Genomic DNA, 22,795 nt, shown 5'->3' on the forward strand with positions numbered 1-22,795 from the left:
GCAGGTAAATCCAAAGGAACAGAACATCCTCCTACATATTGCTGGAGGTAAACCAATCTTCGCAGGCTAGGGGTTGAGACATCACAACCCGAACCAGTTTGGTTGCAGTGCGAACCAGGGGTCACATTACACTACGGATTAGAACAGCATCACAAAAGGGGAGCAACTCAAAGTTGAGAATTCTACACTCAAGATTGCATTGTATTTCTAAAATACAAGAATGAATTTCTGGATACAATATCAAGGATTGATTCATTTGGAACATGTCTCTGTTCTCCCAATTTGAACATGGACTCAAGTGATTTAGATAATATTCTGGTTGCTCGAATCATTTATGATTCTCGTTTTTCTTACCAAAATAGAACAGAATAATGTTCTACTCGGGATCAGCGTACCATGGGATCCAAACTCACTGCGAAATATTGCTTTATTAACGAGAATAGCGGAATATTCTGGAGAAGATAATCTTGAAGATTATTATTTCCTTTGGTAGAGTGATAGCAGAGTTTGATTAATTGTAAAATGTTCTTAGATGAATTATAAAATTCAAAAGAACTTTGTAATAGCTATGTGTCAATCTATTCTCATTATTGGAAAGGATGTTGATTTTTACATAACTTTAATCATCAGACAATTGAAAGGGAATTCTCTCCACGATAGTGCAATATCGTAGTTGAGTAAGAAAAAGTAAAACTAAGTGATTTCCATCCGATATATTATATTCTGATGTACTGTAGGCCTTTACCATCTTTCTTTGGAAGTTCTAAACGTCAAGTTAAAATTTAATATTCAAAGACTTGAATAGACATGGTGCCATTTGCTTTAAGAAAGAATTACAAAGTATGTAGGAACAAGGATGATGTAGAGTAGCATTGAAGGTTGTACGTGTGTACTAGGGTAGGCTATTGGCAAGAGATGGGAAACCTTCGAACCGATATTTATTTGAAGATGAACTGAGATCTTACGCAAACATGAAGAAAGGAATGTGTTCCTTCTACATATTGGTCGGATAAACCTGGTCTCAAGTTCACTCAGCTCAAGCCGACCAACCAACCCTTCACTGGATGAGTTTTCCTCCTGCTGCACTCAAACATTCTCGGATACCAATCACCCACAAACAATAACATGTTTCAGTTTTAATGCACATCTGAGATTGAAATTCCACTGTGCTTTTTTAGTATTAGCTTTTAGAGTCGGTGTATTTATATAAATATATGCTTTTTTATACTTTATTGAAGTTGAAGTTATTATTTTTCTGAAATTGATTCTACTCTCTACCATCTAGCCCTTTAACCAAACATTTTTTCTCTTTCCCTTTCGCTCTCTCCTTCGCTCTTCACAATTGAGATAAGGAGATGGATACTCTTCTCCAAAAAACTGTATTTCTCTTCAGATTACCTATTAATTTATCTCGTAGTTTAAATTTTGTGGAAGCGATGGAATAGAATTTCAGAGCGTTGATAATTATTATCTAAAATTTAAGATTTTGACATTGTTACTGATCTCTCCATTCCTCTGTACTATGTTGTTGCACACTTCTACAGTAAACTAAACATGTAGAATAGTGAATTGTACTATTTACTAGTTACTAGTATTTCCATGAAATGTGAAAATCGAGACGACATTGCACTGCTATTAAACTCCAGATTTCAAAAGAAAAGATTCCAATAAGATACAATCTTTGTTATCTCTCAACTATTAAAATTGAATTCATTTGAAATAAGAAATTATTTCTCTTGCAAAAGGATTTTGATAAGTATGAGAGCGTTAAATGTGGTGAACTGAGTAAATATGAAAGTGAGCGCATTGAAGAGACGGTTAAACAGAAGAAAGCTGCAATGGTGAAGCGGAGCAGTGCAGTGCAGAGAGGGGAGCAGAGTCATGTAACTCACCATGGTAATCCCCCTGTACTTATCCCGGACCTTTGAGCGGGAACAAGATAGTCGTTCATTCCTTATCTGGCTCATAGTTTCACAGACATTCTCCTGCTTCCCCATGTGGAGCTTCCCTTCAACAACAAAAGTTACCCACTCTCATTTTGTCCCTGTCGTGTTTTGTTAGCAAAAATCAGTCCCTCAAAATTTACTACAGATATAAAGATTGAACGCTCTCACTCTTTTACAACGTTGCTCGTAGCAAATGAACTTGAACTTCGGCAACCTTCAGGAAGCAGCCAACCCGCTCTCTATGAAATGCTCGATTTAGACTCCAAATGATTCCTTCTATTGCAAATTTCTAATGCATCAATCAGTTTCAAATGTTCTATTATTTTTTAATAGCGTATTTCATCAGTAATACTTGATTTGTTAGTTGAAAAATAATTATAGTACCCTTTTTTCTACAAATCGTTTAAAAATTAACTTCTTTTAGTATTGACTCTGTCAAACTGCACGTCCTCCACAGTCTATAATGAATTATTGGAAGTAGCAATTCAATGTGGTCCAATAAGAAGGTTGTTAGTTCTCAATAATGGAGCACATTCAATTTCTTACTAACTTGAGCTTGATTCATTAGTTTTAAAATGGTGTTGTATTTCTCCACAATCAATTGGACAAAATTGAGCACTGGATTAGCTGTGTCTTAACAAGGTGAATCAACATTGGTATCCAAACAAGACTGTTATCACTTTAATGTTTACTTTGATTTTTAATGAATAACTAGGCCTTCTTGATCAATTAATGTTGGTCTCATAGTTAAACTTGAAGCTTCAATAGGAATTATTGAACTGTCCATAAGGAAATTCACAAGCTGTAGAGATTAATCTCGTGTATTATTTTGAATTTCAAACGAGTATAATTTTTCGTTTTTCATCTTTCATCATTATATTCTATCTATTTAATTATTAATTTCACAAGAAAGCACTGACCGAGGGAGAAAAACTAAGAATACTCCTTGTACTATTCATATCCCAAATTTGGATAACATTTTAAAAGTACGAAATAGGGTTATGATTTCACTCTTCTAAAATTTAGTCCATTTTTACTCGAAAACAACAAAAAATGAAAATTCTGGATTTTGACGGTTGAAAAACTGAATAAAAACACACAAAATAAACACTCAAATTGCCATTAATTGAATTTTTTGTGTAATTGAGAATAATTTAGAGCCAGAAAAACACTATACACTTTTTATCTTTTTACTTGTGACAGATCATATCTTAGAAATTCAGTACATCTTTCACGTTCTTGAATTGACGAAATTCTAGCAAATACTTGATAGTTATACTTAAATATTTGAAAACTGACTTTAAAGCTCCTGAATATTCAATAGTAAGTTAGGTTATGAACTTGGTTCTGGATCTTTGTGAATGATTCGCTCCCAAATAGTGCGCCTAAACCTCCATCATTTAGAATAGGCTGTGATAAAGACTTGCAACCAAAATTGGTATTTACGACTTTTGGTCACATTACGTTTATTAGCCTTCTGGGTGAGGGTGCATGAGGTATGTCGATATGAGCTGAACGTCCGCTAAGGCCAAGTAAATTGGGAATTAGTCACCCCAAGCTGTGGGGATGAAATCCACTGAGGGTGCAATGTACCCTCAATAAAATAGATGTGTCAGGCGTGAGACCACAACATTATGATTACCATTTTGATCCTTGAAACAAAAATCGTGCATTTTTCTAATAATGTTGGAATGTTATTAAAAAACTTTATCTTTTTCTATCAAAATTCAGGCCTTATTATCCAAAACACTTTTTGATATTAAAAAAATTATGCGTATCTCATTCATACATTCGTATCTCATTCAGTTCGCCTCTGGCCGTGGAGGAGTAAACATCGATTGTGCTGTTGCTCTGTTATCTTTCTTTAGTTCAAGTTGATTTCGATTAAGACTACCGGTAAAATGTTGTGTAGTAAATGTTGTGAAACGAGTATTCCTGAACAAGACTTTTTAACGTGCAACGCATGTGGTTCGAAATGTCATTATCTTTGTCAGCTGATAAAAGAATCTAACTTTAGAAAAATGTCTAGTGATAATAAGTCCAAATGGAAATGTATCGCATGCAAAACTAGCCCAAACGCGTCTACAAATACAAACACAGGAGGCAGTCGTTCAGTATCTACAGGCGAGGAAGAAGATAAAGGACAATCGCTCTCTCTCTCTCGACCTTGGATCTTCAGGCTATTGCTCAAGCGGTGAGAGAGATTATCAGCTCAGAATTTTCTCCAACTTTCAAGGAGGATTTTAATTCTATTAAACATTCGATCGAGTTTGTCTCTAATGATTTTGACGATTTTAGAAAGGAACTCTTAAACTATAAGGAGGAAGTGAAACAATTGAAAAAAGAAATTGATGTGCTAAAAAACGAAAATACAAATTTAAAGGTTGAAATTTCCGGCCTGCAAGGTTACACCCGTAGAGACAATGTTATTGTCACTGGATTTCCAGAGACACGTAATGAATCAGTGTATGAGGTCTTTAATAAAATTTCATCCGCAATAAACAGTCCAATGAACTCTAATAGTCTCAGTATTGCTCACAGATTGCCGTCAGGGAACAATAATAAAAGTAAGCCAATTGTTTTCAAGTTTATTAGAAGAAAAGATAAAGAAGATTGGTTGACTTATTTTAAAGGCGCTTCAAATCGTGATGGAGAGGATCCTGGAATCTCAACAAAAACGGTATGCCAGTCATTGATTGACGGACGAGTGTGTGCTTATCAGCATCTTGCTCCCACCACAAGTGCACTTCTCAAAGAAACGCGAAAGATCGCTATTCAAAAAGGCTATCGTTTTGTATGGGTTAAGGATGGTAGGATACTGGCTAGGAAGGAGGAAGGTAAGCAGCCAATACATGTGAGAAATGAGAAAGATTTTGTGAAACTATAGATGGCCGAATTATTTTGTTTTAAGTCTTACTTTGTAACTATGAAGATATTTTTCTATAACACTAAGTTATGTTTCGCAATAGGCCTATTATTTACATTGTCTAATGATAAACTGAGAAAGAACTATACTCTGATTACTTTAGAACATTCGAAACATGAATTTTATTATTTTTTTGGTGTTTTTCAAGATGGAAACTATGATTTTATGACTTTTATAGATCTATTTTGTATAAAGATGAACAGAAGTTCAGGTAGAATTATTTATTATTTCCAGGATTTAATTTACTTCATATTGTTTATGAGAAATCGTCAAATTAAATATGTATCTGAAGAATACAATATCACTAATAATTATAAAACTGTTAAAAAGTTGAATTCAAGCGAGATTAGTTTTTTGTCTTTGCTGATTGATTTATTGAAAGATGGCTTCTTGGTATTATTTTATTTGAACGGCCAAAGGTATATATATAGAACGCAATTTTGAAAACGTTCAATCATTTTTATTACTATGTTTATTGTAAATTTATATAGAATGATTCCAAACAGCTTTATTAGAGCCGAAGATCCACAAATTAAACAAGAACAGGTTGATTTGAATATTTTTATCAATAAAATAATTGTATTCTACATCATTGTCACAATATTGTCAATAATTAGGATTTCAATATTGGTAAGACTCCATTATCCTATTAATATAAATCTTTATCTTATCGTGTGCAGTAGGTGGCTAGCCGAATTTTTCATGAGTAACGAAGTTGTTATTTTATTTTTCTACCCAATCCAATGCCTTTTGAAGTAGGTGATACAGTTGATGTTGGTATCTATGATACGCTGGAGGTTCAAGATATTGCTAACTTCAAGCCGGATAATTATTTAAATAGTAATACAGAGAGTTTACTCAACTTATTGCATATGAACATAAGGAGTGTTAATAAAAATTTTGATCAATTTATATGTTACCTGAACCAGTGTGAAACAAAATTTCATGTGATAATTTTATCAGAAACATGGATAACTGAGGACTCTCAATGTAATTTTATTATGGATGGATACCGAACTATATATAAAAAATCCAAATATTCAAGAAGCGATGGTATCTGCTTGTTTATTGACAATAGCATCATAGACTTCGAACTGATTGATTTAGAAATAGATAAAGCTAACTCGATTGCAATTACATTCACATTTCTAGATAAGAAGTATACGCTGTTGTCTGTCTATCGCTCACCTTCACTTAATATTGTTGATTTCATAAACAGTTTCGACTCTCTTTTGCAAAATACTAATAATGGAAATACATTTTTGGTGCTAGGAGACATGAATTTGAACCTATTAGAAAATTGCAATCTAACGAACGAATACTTGAGTGCTGTTCATTTAAATGGATATCCTACATAAATATACCAACAAGAATTCAAAATAATACTAAGACATGTATTGATCATATATTTCTCAAAGATAAGAATATAAATCCTGAAAACATATTAGCAACTGTAATCGAATCAAATATTACTGATCATTTTTGCACAACCATCCATTTAAATCCGAATAACATAAAAACTAAGAGTATTTCATCGACTAATGATATAGTCAAAATTGATTATGAAAAATTATGTCGTAGCTTAGAAGAAGAAAGATGGGATAAGATATTTAATAGCAATACTGAAGACATTGATGAGTTAGTGGATGCTTTTATAAATACACTCACGGACCACATTAAACTTAGCTCACGATCTTTTAAGATACCTCATAAAAGAAAACCACTGAAGCCATGGATAAGTCAGGGTATTATTAATTCTATAAGAAAGCGAGACAAGATGCATAGGAAACTGACTAAAGAACCATTTAATATTAGATTGAAGGAGGAATATAAGCGATATAGAAACACTCTGAACATTTTGATCAAAAAAGCAAAAATTGAATACTATAATCAAAAGTTTCTCAATTATAAAGGTAATATTAAGAAAACTTGGGATTGCATAAAAGAAATTACCAAAACCAAAACTAAAGAATTTGAAGCTAGAATTGAAGCTGTCGTACTAAATAAACATTTTGCAACAGTAGGCAAGAAATATGCTAAAAACCTAATTCAAAATAATATAATTGAAATTCCCGAAACAATCTCACCTACAACCTTACATAGCTTTTTTCTAAGCCCAACTAATGTTACAGAAATAAATACATTCATGAGCTAAAACCAAACTCTTCTCCAGGTGCGGATGGCATAAGTAGCATATGTCTAAAGAAAATTTCAAACTATATTGTTTGTCCTCTTGAATTCATAGTTAATAGATGCTTTCTACTAGGATATTTTCCCAGAAAATTTAAAGTAGCCTTAATAAAACCGATTCCTAAATCCAATAAACTTGATGATCCACAAAATTATAGACCTATTAGTCTACTCAGCAACTTGTCTAAAATCATGGAAAAAATTATAAAAGCAAGACTGTTGAATTTTCTTGAAAAAAATAAATTTATTGAGGGCAACCAGTATGGATTCCAAAAAGGTAAATCTACCAAGGATGCTGTGTTACATTTGACAAGTATAATCGACAAAAATTTCAATAGTAATAAAAAAACACTTGCTGTATTCTGTGACTTAGCGAAGGCGTTCGATACAATACCACATTCTATCTTATTAAACAAGTTGGAAAATAGTGGAATAAGGGGGATAGCAAAAAAACTATTCGCAAGCTATTTGAAGGATCGAACCCAAATTTTGGAAACTGATATCCAGATTATTAAAGATTATGGTCTGCCACAAGGCACTGTACTATCGCCTCTTATGTTTTTGATTTATGTGAATGATTTATTGAAACTACGCATTCCGAATGGTATTGCTCTATCTTTTGCCGATGACACTGCTTTAATCTTTTCTGGCTCAACTTGGGATGAAACATTCAACTGTGCAAATCGCGGTCTCTCAGTGGTCAAGTCGTGGTTAAAAAGTCATATTCTAACATTAAATACAATAAAAACTAAATATATAACTTTTTCGCCTAATAGAAGCAGTCAACCTTCAGAACATTTAAAACTAATAATACATAATCATAACTGCGACACTCCCAACTGTACTTGTTCAACTATAGAAAGAGTTAAGTCAATGAAATATTTAGGAATTACGATTGATAAGCATATTAAATGGGACATTCACATCCAAAATCTTTGTTATAAATTAAAATACTTGATTACAATATTTTACAAAATTAATCAATTGAAAGACTTGAACATTCTCAGAACAATTTACAATGCATATGCTCACTCAATCTTCCACTACAATATAGAAGTATGGGGAGCAGCCTTTGACACCCATTTCAATAAACGACATCGACATTGAACGGGATCGTTTTTAATCATCAAAAGCATTCTAATATTGGAAGACATTTCTGGGATGAAACGATCGGATCAAATGGCAGTTCGTCTCTTTTCCGGGCATCGTTCGGATAAAATGTTGTAATAAAAGTTTTATTCGAGAGTGCGCGCGCCTTCGCGTGTGCGTGCACGTTAATCGGAACACTCTAAAAAGTTCCTGTAATTACATTTTTTACGACTGGGCTTTCTATAGAAGATAGCTGTGACGATTGCCGTTCATTGCCTGAAAACAATAAAAGACAGAATGAAGAAAGTAATCCGACGAGAATTAAAGAGAGAGCTCAGCCTGGAAACTGTAACGATCAACTTATCCGCACTTCAATAAACATATTAATAAATTTTATCGCTGAAGTAATAAAAAATAATCACGTCCGTTAAGGGATGTGCTGGCATTTCCCTCTACCGACTCGTAAAATCTGTCCTTTACAGCATCAAGCATCTCTCACTAAGCTTCAATTCTATCTCACAATACGTTCCGATCAAGACCAACTTTGCAACTCTCTACAAGGATGCTCTTAGAATGTTTGCACATAACAGATTGAAAATGACAGATAGTGAAATCGGTTTTTCAAATCAGAGGAGATTAGAAAATCATTCTTATGAATATTATCAAACTCTCCTTGTGATTGAGAATACGCGTTTTAATGCATGAAGGCCTAAGCATGAATAATTATATCTATCACTCTAATACTTGTCACTCAATCACTCTTGAACTTCATAAATTGATGCAGAACTCATGAATGATAATTAATACATTCCATTATGAATTAATATTCAATCTATATTTAAATAGTTGAATTAGTATATTATATATAGTTTTCATGTATGAGTTATTATTTCAAATAGAAACTCAATTTTTTTAACAGCAGAATTCTGAACGATGCTCAAGCAAGTAGAGTAGCTGCAGAGGCTGCTGAGGGCAATAGTCTTCTCATTATTGAGGTTTTTCTAATGATCCACTTACTGAGCTGAATTATGAAAATGTATTTTGCTGGGCATCTTTGTCACTATTTTGGTCATAAGACCAAACAACACCCATTTTGTACCCCCTTGAGCTGAGTTAGGAACAGCTATTACCTTCTTCATAAATCTTCATAAGTGCATTCTTTATTTCAAATGGAATATGTCAATAATTATTACGACTTTTTCGACAAAGCATATGATTGCTTGATTGGAAGGGGATGCGAAGAAACCGCATAAGATGGCATTATGTGCTTTCTGATTTGCAGTATAAGAAAAGCTAAGCTAGCTTGCTAGCATTATATGGCTGCCGGAAGGGCGCACCTCCAACCTCGTTGAGTGGATAGCAACCAAAGAAGCGAGCGTTCCGCTGTCAAGTGGCAGCATGATGATAGTGGCAGCCTACCCACACGCGACTGCAATACTCTACTCGCTGATATATTCCAGCAAGTGCTCGAAACCCAACTTAATTGGACTCTCCTTCACCGTCCATGTCACTACAATACTTTCTTCCCCTTCGCACGCACGTTGAAGAGCGGACGCTCGCCATTTTGCACGTTGCCTCAACGCGGCGCACAATATTAACTGCTCGAACAAGTTGAGTCCGTCCGTCCACCTACAGTGAAGCTGGCAACACAAGCAACATGAGCAGCAATCTAACGTGCTTGGATTCGTGCAGCTTCTTGCAGCGACTCGAGTGCAGCATCTCTAGTAGCGTCTTTTGTCTCCAACCCTCCGCGATGTTGTCTTGCTCCAGCATCTAGCAAATCTAATGGGTTTTAAAACATTGAAACCGGGTCGAGTGGCGCTACTGGAGAGGAGGCTCACTGCTCAGCTTGACTCTCCACTCTCTTATTCAAACACAGACGGCAGTTGCTTCTAGTATAAGCTGTTGTCACTACATCTCGACCTGTGTACCATTTAGTTTGGAAAAGCCGGAATTCAAAGATATTTTGGAAACGATCAGTTGTGAGAGGGTAATACTATACAGTATCATCTATACATATCAGAAACATCATCATGTCTCCATGGTGTTCACAACAAAATAGCCCAGCACCCCTCACCAATTTGAATTTGATGAACCATAGGGGGGAGGGGTTGGACGCAAACTACGTCCTTGAAATTCTTGAAGGGGGGACTTAAAATCACAAAACCAGGCTCAAAATCAAATCTTGGGGGGTCCCAAAAAAAGGATTTGAGCAGTGTTTCAAATGGGCGATGGAAGATAAATTTAGGGGGAGGTTCGTCCATGGGCTTAGAAGTGAGGGGGGTTATATATATTTTTTGTTTTCTCTTCCAGGAGTGAAGTGATTTAGTCATAGAAAGACACTTTATTTTGGGTCCGTATCACAGAGACAAGTTTCATAGGAACAAGTATTTCTATGAATGGCAGTCTCACAGGAACAAGTTCCCACAGAGACAAGGTGAGTCTCACTGGAACAAGTAGTGAAGAAAAGTCTCATTCGAACAAGTAGTGTCACTGGAAGAGAGAGAGAGAGAGAGAGAGAGAGAGTAGAGTGTCACAGAGGGATAGAGTCCCATTCGAACAAGTGGAGTGTCACAGAGAAGGTCAGTCTCATAGGAACAAGTTTGGTGTGGTGTGTTGCCTACACATGAAGATGTAGGCATTTCATTTGTTCTAATAAATTGGATGTCATCTGTTTTTTAATATAATATACATACATATTATGGTGACATGAATAGAATAGAATGACTGCCTTTATTTTTCCTAGAGAGCGAAGTTAGGGCGCAGTCGACCGTCTCTTACACTCAACTCTTTATCAAGTATTATAATAATACAAAAAAAATAATACAAATAATATGATTAAAAACAAACAATAGTTAAGTTATGTACTTATTTAAAATTACGATATAACAAATTTTAAATAATTGAAAAGAAAGGAGAAAAAAATGACATTGAAAATAATACTATAACAATGCTGAATAATAGTATTTTCTGATATTTCATCACTTTAGTAAAAAATAAAACAAACTAATATACTTAAAATACAATACAGTAGGGCTACATAGCAACTGAAGTGTTTGTTATACATTTTATTTCCTACTTATTATCACTATGTAAATCTCGAAGTGGATAAGTAAATTACATTATGATTTATTTAAATAGTAAAATAGAATCTTCCTTCAATCAACAAACAACGTGACAAACAACGCTCCTTCAATCCACGTGACATACATATATAAATATATAATTTACATATGTAAATAATGTGGTCACATCATTTGATGCCAGCTTTAAATGTTTCTCCTGTGGAGAAAAAATGATGAATTTAGTAGACTGTTTAGTGGATCTTAGACATTTAAATTCAAATCTACATAACAATTGATTCCCCTTTTCATCCAGGATAATTGTGGTTTTTTAAAATTTCGATTTATTGGCCGAGCGAAGTGAGTTCTAAGATTCAAGTCGACGGTTTTGCATTTCTCATTATATTTATATGTTCCGCAATTACGGCGAAACGCAGCAATAGATTGCCATGAAATTCGACAGCAATATTTCTTTTTAAATTGTGCCTCGACGTATATACAAGGTTTTTGAAAATTTTGCATTTTAAGGTTACAATAAGAAAAGTCTTCTTCGAACGCCAATATTACAGTAAAATCAGAATATAATCATTCATCATAAATCAGCTGGCGAGTGGATTTTTAATTGCATGCAATAACGCATGCAATTAATATCTTAATGTAACTTAGTAAAGAATCAGTTGTCGTGTTGACTATTCATCCCATGCAATGACGCATGCAATTAATAACGGAAAGTAAACATAGTATTTTCTCTCGACCTTTCTCTGCTTTCAACTCGGGCTGACTTGTTGCCAATGTGTTAAAGAAGATTAGCTTTTGATGTTAGCATATTTTTGATACACTAACCCCAACAGCCATTAGCCGTTTTCACACCGACATCTTGCCGACACGACATACAGACAGGATTTACTCTTATGGACAGTATGAGACGATGTTGTGTTTTATAACTGCGTGAGGTCCACTGTTGACAGAACAACTAGTCCAGGATTAAATTAACGTTTTACCAAAATCATCAAATATTTAATAATTCAATACAATGATAAATGTACAAATGTAAAGCTGACTAGCACCGAGGTAGAATCAATTTAATCTTAAATAATTATAAATATATTTCAAGTTATTAGGCTTCATTTATTCATTGAACACCTATTTTATCATTATGGATTATCAGAACCTATTAGAATTATGTAGATAGCCTTTAATTAATAAATTGAGTTCCATGTAAATGTATTTCTACCAAACTCCAAAATAACTATTTCAAAGTGACTTTTAATTGTTCAGGTTAAGGCCAAATTCTGATTCTGCAGTAAAATTAACTTATACATAAGTGATATCAATAAATTCGTCAAAAGAGTGGTCATAGATACAATATTGTAATCAACGGTTATAATCTTCTCCTATCTATATCTTTTTCTTCTTATTATTTTTCACCTTCTTCCTTTTCTTCTTCTTCTTCTTCTGTCTCCTTCTTCTTATGATCCTCTTCGTCTTCTCGCTTGTTCTTCTTCTCCTCCTGTCGTCTTCTTCTTCTTCTTCTTCTTCCGCTAGCTTTGTCCGGCAAGGTCTGATTTTTTTTGTATTATGAGTCCCTTTTGTAAAAGGTACCAAGAACAAGAACGGCAAGGCCTCACTCTCTCTCTCTCTCACACACATATGAAAATGAACTGAAACGCAGATTCCGGTCTTTGCCACTAATATCATGCTTTAGTTAGATCAATAATGTTTCAATAGCCATCTGGAAATTACTGAGATATTGCAATTATTCAAATGCTAATGAATTTATCCTATTTATGAGACAAAATGGAGTGCCAGAATTATAGAGGGATTACCCTATTGAATGTTGTATATAAGATTTTCTCTGCAATCATAAGAAATAGACTGGAGCCATATTCAGAAAATATACTTGGTGAATACCAGTGTGGCTTTCGCAGAGATAGGGGTACAACTGACCAGATTTTTGTAATAAAACAAATAATAGAAAAATTCTATGAGTACGGAATAGATGTGCACTGCCTTTTCATTGATTTTAAGCAAGCCTTTGATAGTCTCATCAGGTCTAAGCTGTGTCAGATACTCAAGAGTTTTGGTATTCCGAGTAAGCTTGTTAACCTCATCACAATGATAATGGCTGCTACTACAGCCAAAGTGAAGATGGGAAATAGGCTGAGCAGAAGCTTTCATTTTAATGCTGGTGTAAAGCAGGGTGATGGGCTCTCAGCAGTACTGTTCGACATTGCTCTCCAGAAAGCTATTGAAAGGGTGGATCAGAGAGGTACCATATTCAACAAGATGCATCAAGTATGTGCATATGCGGATGACGTGGTAATAATGGCTAGAAGTGTGGCATGCTTGAAAGAAGTTTATAAAATCCTGGAAATTGAAGCACGAAAAGTCGGACTGGTTGTAAATGAGAACAAGAGTAAATATCTGTGTGTGTCAGCAATCAAGTCCAGAGTACCAAGAAATATCTACGTGGATAACAAAAAGTTTGCAGGTGTAGAGAACTTCAAGTATCTAGGATGCCCAATAAATGCCACAGGTAATAATGCTTTTATAAAAGAAAGGATTCAAGCAGCTAATAGGGCCTACTATGCCAATGTTAGATTATTTAAAAGTAAGTTGGTCGGCAGGAGCACCAAGATAACAATATATAGAACATTGGTGCGTCCAGTGGCAACATATGCGGCAGAAACTTGGGTGATGAATATGGCTGACGAAAATGCATTAAAAATCTTTGAAAGATCCATACTAAGAAGAATTTACGGTCCCGTTCAGATTAATGAGCAGCAATGGCGAATAAGAAAAAATGAGGAAATAGAAGCATTAATAAAAGGAGAAAATATAGTACGCTTCATTAAAGCCCAAAGAATAAGGTGGTTGGGGCATGTGATGAGGATGAGTGAGGCTAGAATGCCGAAAATAGTTTTTAATAGCAAGTTGCACAGCAGAAGAAAGAAAGGTAGGCCAAGGAACAGGTGGGTGGACCAAGTGATGGATGACCTGAGAAAGATGGGGGTAAGAGGATGGAAGGAAAGAGCCATGAACAGGGAAGAATGGAGGTGTGTTGTGAAGGAGGCCAGAGCTCACCTAGGGCTGTAGCGCCGGATAAAGAAAAGAAAGAAGAATGAATTTATCCTATTATATTAAGCGAGCAATATCTGTATATTGTCACGTTATTTTTTATAGTTAAATAACGATTAGCCTCCTGCTTGGCATCAGTCGGTAGAGCATGAAATATTTTAATAATTATAAAAATCAGGTCGTGGTTTTTTATAGGATACAGTCTCACGTTGGTACGACATGTTCTTGTCATCATACATTAATGGGCTCATACAGGAGCTTATAAAAATAATACTGATAATTTATTGAAAAATATATATATATGATACTTATCCTATAGTATTGAGGAATAAAAATAAATCGTACACCATGAACAATTTGATACATATATTAACAAATATCTCAAAAAATAAATCAGAGCAAAAATATATAGAGCGACAAAAAATATATAATATGAGATAAAACAATAATCGAAATCAATAAAATATCACAGGCTAATACTATTCTTTAAATTTTATAGCACGAAACGTTACCATGTGCTTCCATTTTTATGATCATATGCATTTGCATGTAGCTGCGATATCAGCTTGCTAATACCTGTCGACTTGGACAATTCTATTAAAAATAGATTCTTAAAATCAGCATGACAAATTGACAAACTAGTAATCCAAATATATATATATATATATATATATATATATATAATATATATATATATATATATATATATATATTAAATTCTATAGTATCTAATAGATTTCTTTGTAATAAATATATATTTTATCTCAGGGTGCGAGATTCGGCACCTGAAGGAATAAATAGAGCAATTCATCTAGTGAATCAGAGCTACAATAAATTATCGCAAATTATATTGCAGAAATTAATGATCATATGAATATTGTATTAACAGCCTAGATTTTATACTTCTTTGATTGATAGATCTTCTGATATATGAATTGATTCGTTATCTTCTAATAAAATACATTTTATACTATATTTACTTGCGCAAGTATTTTTACCAAATTCTTAATTTATGAGAAACCCTTTCGACGAGCTAGCTTTGGTTTTCATGTAATTTCGAAGCACTGAGGGCGCCCTATCACTATTTCAATATTTTTCACTCACGTGTCGGAATTTTCTTATGAGCTGCTGATGTCGATCCAACTCCTGGTGGTCCTGGATTATTGTAGCCGGAGTCATCTCTTCCAAGGGGTTACAAAATTATTTAAAAATGACTTTTGCTTTGTAAGAGCATCACAAAGTCTTATAAGAAATTTAGTAATTCAATTTAACTTTAAATTATTACAAGGTATTACGCTCTATAATTTTTGGTGACCTCTCATGGTGGTAGTTGGCAGGCGAGTGTGGTTCTCGTTTCTCAATTTTACAATTCTCATTTCCGATTTCTAAATTTGCATAAAATTTGAATATTCTATTCCTCCACCATTCAAGGCTCAAATAGACCTTACTAAAATATCAAATTATTACTTATGTTATATATTTAATAATTTCTTTACCTTCGGGCCATATCCAAAACATAGACTATACAACAATTTTTTATAAATTCTTATTATTTGTAGAAATATATACAAATAATTTTGAATCGGCTCACTATTGCCGCCTATCAATTGCCACTATTTGATTGGTGCATGCAAATTATTACAGTATTCATGCGCCCAGTAACCTCCTACTTCCTTAGTACATTTAATTATTTTTGTTGGGGTTTTTAAATATGCTTTTTACATGCCAAGTAATTTTTTATAGATTATTAGTTGTTTCATACATTACAATAATTAGCCACGTGAGACTTTTAGTTCCTCAAAATGCATACTGTTTTGCCACAATGAATTTCTGCCAAGGTGTTTGGTCAGATTCTACGTTGTATGGCTCGGTCGATCGTTAGGTCGCCGATCACTAAATGTTTATGCCTAACCTCAATTTTCAATATTTTATATAATATTATATAGTAGCAAAAATTATTTCCATTCTTCTTAGGCTGTTGTACAGTTTAGCCAGGATGTCTGATATTATCTAATCTTTACGTTATCTCTTTGGCGATATTAGCCAATTACTTCACTTAGACCTATAAATATTTCAACTAGGGATTTTTATTCATCAATCCAAATTAAATATGTTACAATATATATATATATATATATATATATATATATATATTTTATGGTTATGTAGTTATATGGTCATATGGGTATATTATTTATGTTCAATGGATCTCGAAAACGGCTCTAACGATATTCACGAAATTTGGAACAAAGTAGGTCTATGATATGAATATTCGATTGCACTAGGTCTCAACCCTTGGATAACTCGCTAAGGGACATTAAAAGGATAAAAATACGTCCTTGGAAAAACAGCTGCAAATTTTGTTGTCTGTCGATACCGTAATGGAAGAGAGTGAACGAGTGCATGTGTGTGGGATCATCCAGCTGATCTCACGAGAAGAAAAATTTAGCAAGAGAAACTTATATTCGTTTATTTATCTTTTTTTAGAAAACATGTTTACTTCAGAAAGTCAAAAATAGTAGCTACATGATGTTAGTGATAGACATAGTATATTGACAAAATTAATATTGTAGCAAACATATCATTCCAAATCGAATTCATAGTATATCTATTTGTTATTGATGATGTGTTTGTTTTTTTAAGTGTGAATAAATTGTTATTTTGGTGATAGCAGCTTAACCTAGATTTTGATTTGGACTGTAGTATGAATTTGAAAAGTGACAGTTTTGGGCATAAGCCTGTTGTGCCTCCTCATATCACTGTAAAAATAATTGTACGACTGAGAAAATGAATAAATAAATATAAACTATAAATTCAATCTTTCGTTACAAATTTTTTATGCTTTCACACTCCAGAGCAAAGCTCGGTCCCCCGATATTTATTATTGAACGAAAATCCAAATTAAATGCTGTAATTCACCTCGAAGACTTCTGCTTCTGCAAATATTGACAACAGGGTAAACAACAGGGATTAAATTTAATTTATAATTCATTATTTATTAGTATTTAATTTGGATTTTCGATTAATAATAATAATAATAGATTCATTAGCATTTGAATAATTGCAGTATCTCAGTAATTTCCATCTGTAGACAGGCTGGCCGCTATGGCTTTGTATAAAATGAGCGCTGCTATCCAGAGATTGTCAGTTTGGTGTAAAGATAAGCATTCCTGACCGGCAATTAGGAGGTACTGAGTTCGATTCCCCGGGCTGAAAAATAATTTTTGAATAGTAACACTCATCGAATTTCCATCAAAGTGTTTACCCTGTTGTCAATATTTGCAGTAGCAGAAGTCTTCGGGATGAATTACTGCATTTAATTTTGATTTTCGTTTAATAATAATGATTAGTTCATTAGCATTTGAACTAGTAGTTCTGTGAACAGTAGACCTCGCGCAGTTATTAACCGCATTATACTGTCCATCAGAGTAATCCCTGTCTTTATGTCGTGTCGACGAGATATCGGTCTGAAAACGGCTAATGGCTGTTGGGGTTGGTGCATCAAAAATGCTAACATCAAAAGCTAATCTCCTTCAAGACATACTGGGAGCAGGACAGCCCGAGTTCAAAGCAGAGAAAGTTCGAGAGACAATACTATGTTATTTTAGTTATTAATTGCATGCGTTATTGTACGCGATCAATAGTTCATTTAATAGTGCATAAAATTGCATTCAATGAGGCATGCAATTAATAGTCTACACAGCTGCTGATTTTTTACCAAGTTACATTGAGATATTGAATTGCATGCGTCATGGAATGCGATTTATAATCCGACAGCTGATTTATGATTAATAATTCTATAGTCTGATTTTTGCTCTAATATTGGCGTATGAAGGAGGCTCCTTTTTCCTTTTATATTATCCTTGAAATGCAAAATTTTCAAAAACCTTGCATATACGTCGACGCACAATTTAAAAAGGAACATACCTGTCAAAATTTCATGAAAATCTATTACCGCGTTTCGCCGTAAATGCGCAACATATAAACATATAAACATTTATTCATTAAGAGAAATGCCAAACCGTCGTCTTGAATCTTAGACTTCACTTCGCTCGGTCAATAATTGCAACATTCAAATAATTGCCATCTGTACAATAATTGTAGGTTGGAAACGTAATTGAATATTTATTATAAAATGATATAAATCCCATTTTCCCGTTGGTCTAAACTCGTTATTTGATAATAAGCCTACCGTTTAAGAGCCATCACTAATAAATACGTCACTTAGTATAAATACAGAAGAACAAAAATCATAAACCTTATTCCTGGCCACTTTCTCAATAATTCTAAATTCTCGTATATGTGTGTGATAAACGAAATTTGAATTTGAAATCACATTTTTTTAAAAACGTACATTTTCAATTACGTGCGTATTCTACGAAAATTGAAACCCCTTTCTTAGCTGGCGTCTAGAAATAAGAAATATATTGATCGATAAATAAAAACAATTTGGATGTAAATTGGGCGATTAGGCCTTGTCTAAAGAATTCAGCTTATAGTCTGTTATACAATAAATGAGCCACTCAATTCATAACATCTTATGAATTGTGTAATCATTCATCAAATCAGTCTTATTAAGTCATAATTATCATCACCCATTACAATTGAATAAATTAAGTCATACATTGAAAAAAAACATAAATTATTTATAAACTCGCAGCACTGAATATCACATTTTCAACAATTTGAAAATGAATTTACGGAATAATAAGCATTTTCATTCAGAATTAGATTTACTGCGTTTTTTAATTGATTTAGAGGCAAGTTTCTTCTAATATAAGATAGTGGCAGATTATTGAACATGGAGTACACTGAATAGGAATAAATTTCAAGCTCTTTCTCAATCTGACATTAGGAGTTACAATACTCTAGTAGTCCAGATAACAGTAGACCTCACTGAACATCCTATGCAAAGTGGTAACGAGAATATTCAGCCATCTACTAGAAATGCTATCTACTAGAAATAAAGTCATTGTTATAATATCAGGGCTTTTTTAAAATGTTTGCCAATGGCCCCACTAAGAAAACTGATCAGGCTGGTTGGAGACTTCCAATCAACCATACGATCACATTTCATTACATTACATTACATTACATTACATTACATTACATTACCATGGCTACCAGACATCATTCTGCAGTAGTCGTCAATATACTCTATCATAATGGAAAAAGTAGAACTGTGATAAATGAAAGTAATGAACTTATTTCGTTACAAATAAAAATCTATTGGTGTGCTAATCTAAATGTTGCACTACTTCAATCCTGTAAAAATGAATACCGGTATAATACTTATTCTGAATTGATGGAATCCCAAGTCCCATTGCGCTTATGATAATTTTAAATGTTACCTACTTTATTAGCTCATTAAGTTCAGAAAGTTATTGCTCAGTTGAATCAGAGCTACGATTAAAAAGATGATTTGGGAATTATCAAGTGGCACTTTTTGTTTTTTACTAGGATTTTCATTTTGTAACATGTAGAAACGCTTGTAGAACAACAATCTATTGAATTTTTTATGGGAAAGATTTCATGAGGAAAATGAAGTTTTTCATTGATATTATTATTCGTAACTCGGAACGCCATTATAAATCTTGACATCCAATCTTGCGTTGAAAAACACATATATGTTCATCAAATCAAATCAAATTGGTTTTTATTATCATGATTTCAGGGTACAAATATTCATATTATACAACAACGTTACATCTTCTGCAACCAAACAATCATAAATAAAACTTACAGTTGAACTAAAAAATTAATCATTATAACTAAATCTAGTTGTTATTATATCGTAGCTCCAGAAAATACAACATTATATTTTAAAAAACTTCATGAAAACTCTCCACAAAGGCAAAGCCTGTCATCATGTGTATGATAAGTTATGTTCAATCTAATAAAATCTACAGAATATATTGGTGTTAACGCAGCTTTACTCTGTGACTGCCTGAAGTTAATATTATCAATTTGAATTTACAATTCGAGACAGCATCTCGGAAAAAGAAGACGACGATTAGCTAATGATATCGGGGACCGAGCTTCGCTCAGGAGTACAAAAGCATAAACAATTTATTACGAAAGAAGGAATTATAATGAAAAACCATTTTGGCCAAGTGGTTTTTAAGAAGCGGTGATGAATAGGTCAGTGGTAGGCTATTTGGCTTTTATATAATTATTTCATTCCATATTCATATCGATTATTCGTTCGGGTTGAAGGTCCAATATATACTTATTAGATATATTGGAATAGTTATCTTGGAGTTTGGTAGAAATATACTACATTTACATAACTCAATTCATTTTTTTAGGTTATCTTCATGATGCTATCGAATTCCAATAGGTTACCAACCCATCCATATCTTATATGATAAACCTCTAATCATAATCATATACCTACATGATTAAAAAACAGCAGACATTCAATTTACTAGAACAAAATAATGGAATGCCCTCAAGTTCAGATGTAGGCAACACGCCTAACTTCTTCCTATATTCGCTACCTTGTCTCTACGACACTGTACTTGCTTCTGTGAGACACCTTATTCGAGTGAGAACTTGCTTCTGTGAGACTACCATTTATAGTGCTACTAGTTTGGACGGAGACCATGTCTCTATGAAACTGCTTGTCTCTGTGGGAACTTGTTCCTGTGAGACTGCCATTTATAGAAGTACTTGCTCTTATGAAACTTGTCTCTGTGACACTAATATCGTTCAAAAACACTACTTGTCTCTGTGAGAACTTGTCTCTGTGAAATATCCCCTTTATTTTTCATTTCTCCAGATTGAACTCTCATATTTTATTGTAATTTTTTGTTTCTGTTTTTCATTATTTCTTCATGTTTCTTTTGTATTGTATTTTATGCTAACGACGTGGTTGAGTGATAGTATGTACATTGATGTCCAAACTTCGCCACGTCATCAATTGAAAAAGTCGTTTTATTCTATTCTCTTCTCCCCAATACATACCGCTTGAAATCTCTCCCCATGTAAAAGCATACTCATATCTCTCTCATCATCCCTCTTCATTATCAGCTCTATGATTTATAGCAATTTGAATTATCACAGTATGCAATTCTTTGATGATCATCTAAAATCTTATGTTACAAATCAACAATAATTTGATGATCAGTAAACTAATAATCTCGTCTCTTATTTGAAAATGATGTGTGGAGAATTTGGGTAATAATTCCAACAGACAAGAATGTAATTCATACCTGAACAAACTTTTCACTCAAAAGAAATGACTCTTTCCTTTGGAAGAGTCAATATTCATCTAATGACCCTCTGCCATCACGCAACTTAAAAAACTTCATTAGAACCGGATTGTGTCTCTTCTCTTAGTTTTTATTGAACGTCTCCAGTATTCGATATCCAGCTGGAATGTAACAAGACCCTATTATTCGACTATCAATTCGGTTTCAACATGTTATCCACAATTAAATTGCCATGTCAAGTCGGCTGGGTTATGACATTTGACAATGCATATATTGAGGCACTTTTGTGTGTCGGCGTTGAACAATGATTGTTGCTAGAAAGTCATCCAAGTTCGATACATTCATCAGCACGCTCCGATAAGCAATTTTTCATAGTTTTTCTAATCGAGAATTATTTTCTTCATGACTTAAATTACTCTAGACTGTCCGTTTTCCTCGGAATTTACCTCTCAAAAATATCTTTTCTCCTAGCCTGATTAGCTGTAATAAATATTGAAATTGACTGACTCAACATTTTCAATCTTCTTATCAACAACTGAATTAAAGGTGATATTCTTAAATCGAATCAGACATGAATGAAAATACCAATAAATATATGAAAATATTTACACTCACAGTGCAGATTGTTCAATAATAGGGTTAATAAATGCAAGAGATCATCAATACATTAATAACGCTAATAGCCTAGAGTGGTGACTCCATACTCCATTTTTTCCATTTATTCATGCATTTAAAATTAATTGAAGTGATATTCATTCCTACTTGCAAACGTGGAGTATTGTAAACTTCCAGCAAATAGTATTTTTTATTCCAATTCACGGATTCATTTCTAATAAAACAATTCAATTCAATTCAATTTATTCATTCTTTGCACATTTTACATAGTTTAAATACACAAAAATACAAAATAAATAAAAAGTACAAAAGAATGTGTAGCTCGCAAGACTTTCGTCTGTTCGCGAGCATGAGTAAGAGAATATAAAGATTGAGAAACGTAGAAAAGAAAAAATATTTATAAAATAGAATATAATAAATGACTAAGAATAGCCTAATGGTAAAATAAATTTGAAATACAGAGTGAAATGAAGAACAGTTTTTTTTACAATATGAGAGGGAAAACCTGAGAAAGAGAAGAAGCACAGTGAATGCACAAGTCAACTGGTGATGAGAAGAGGTGAGTGGAGAAACGTAAATTTAGAATTTGTTATAAGCTACTGCCTTTGATTACTGAAAACGTCAGGTGATGTTTTGATCCATGATAAGATTTCTTTTCTCTTATAGCAATTTTGA

General features: G+C 33.5%; 1 protein-coding gene across 4 annotated transcripts in view; it reads right to left on the reverse strand.

Moving 5' to 3' along the window:
* LOC111044633 (protein Wnt-4) overlaps nt 1-22,795 on the reverse strand; it is a 79,393-nt gene that overhangs the window by 38,003 nt on the left and 18,595 nt on the right. The window contains exon 1 of one of the 4 annotated variants that reach the window (XM_039421255.1): nt 1,893-1,966. The exons of the other annotated variants lie outside the window; for them this stretch is intronic. Within the exon in view, the coding sequence (XP_039277189.1) occupies nt 1,893-1,951 (59 nt within the window). The 5' untranslated portion in view covers nt 1,952-1,966. Of the gene's footprint in view, nt 1-1,892; nt 1,967-22,795 lie in introns of those variants that run through there. 4 annotated transcript variants of the gene reach the window in all.

Source organism: Nilaparvata lugens, chromosome 2, assembly GCF_014356525.2.
Source record: "Nilaparvata lugens isolate BPH chromosome 2, ASM1435652v1, whole genome shotgun sequence".
Lineage (NCBI taxonomy): Eukaryota > Metazoa > Arthropoda > Insecta > Hemiptera > Delphacidae > Nilaparvata > Nilaparvata lugens.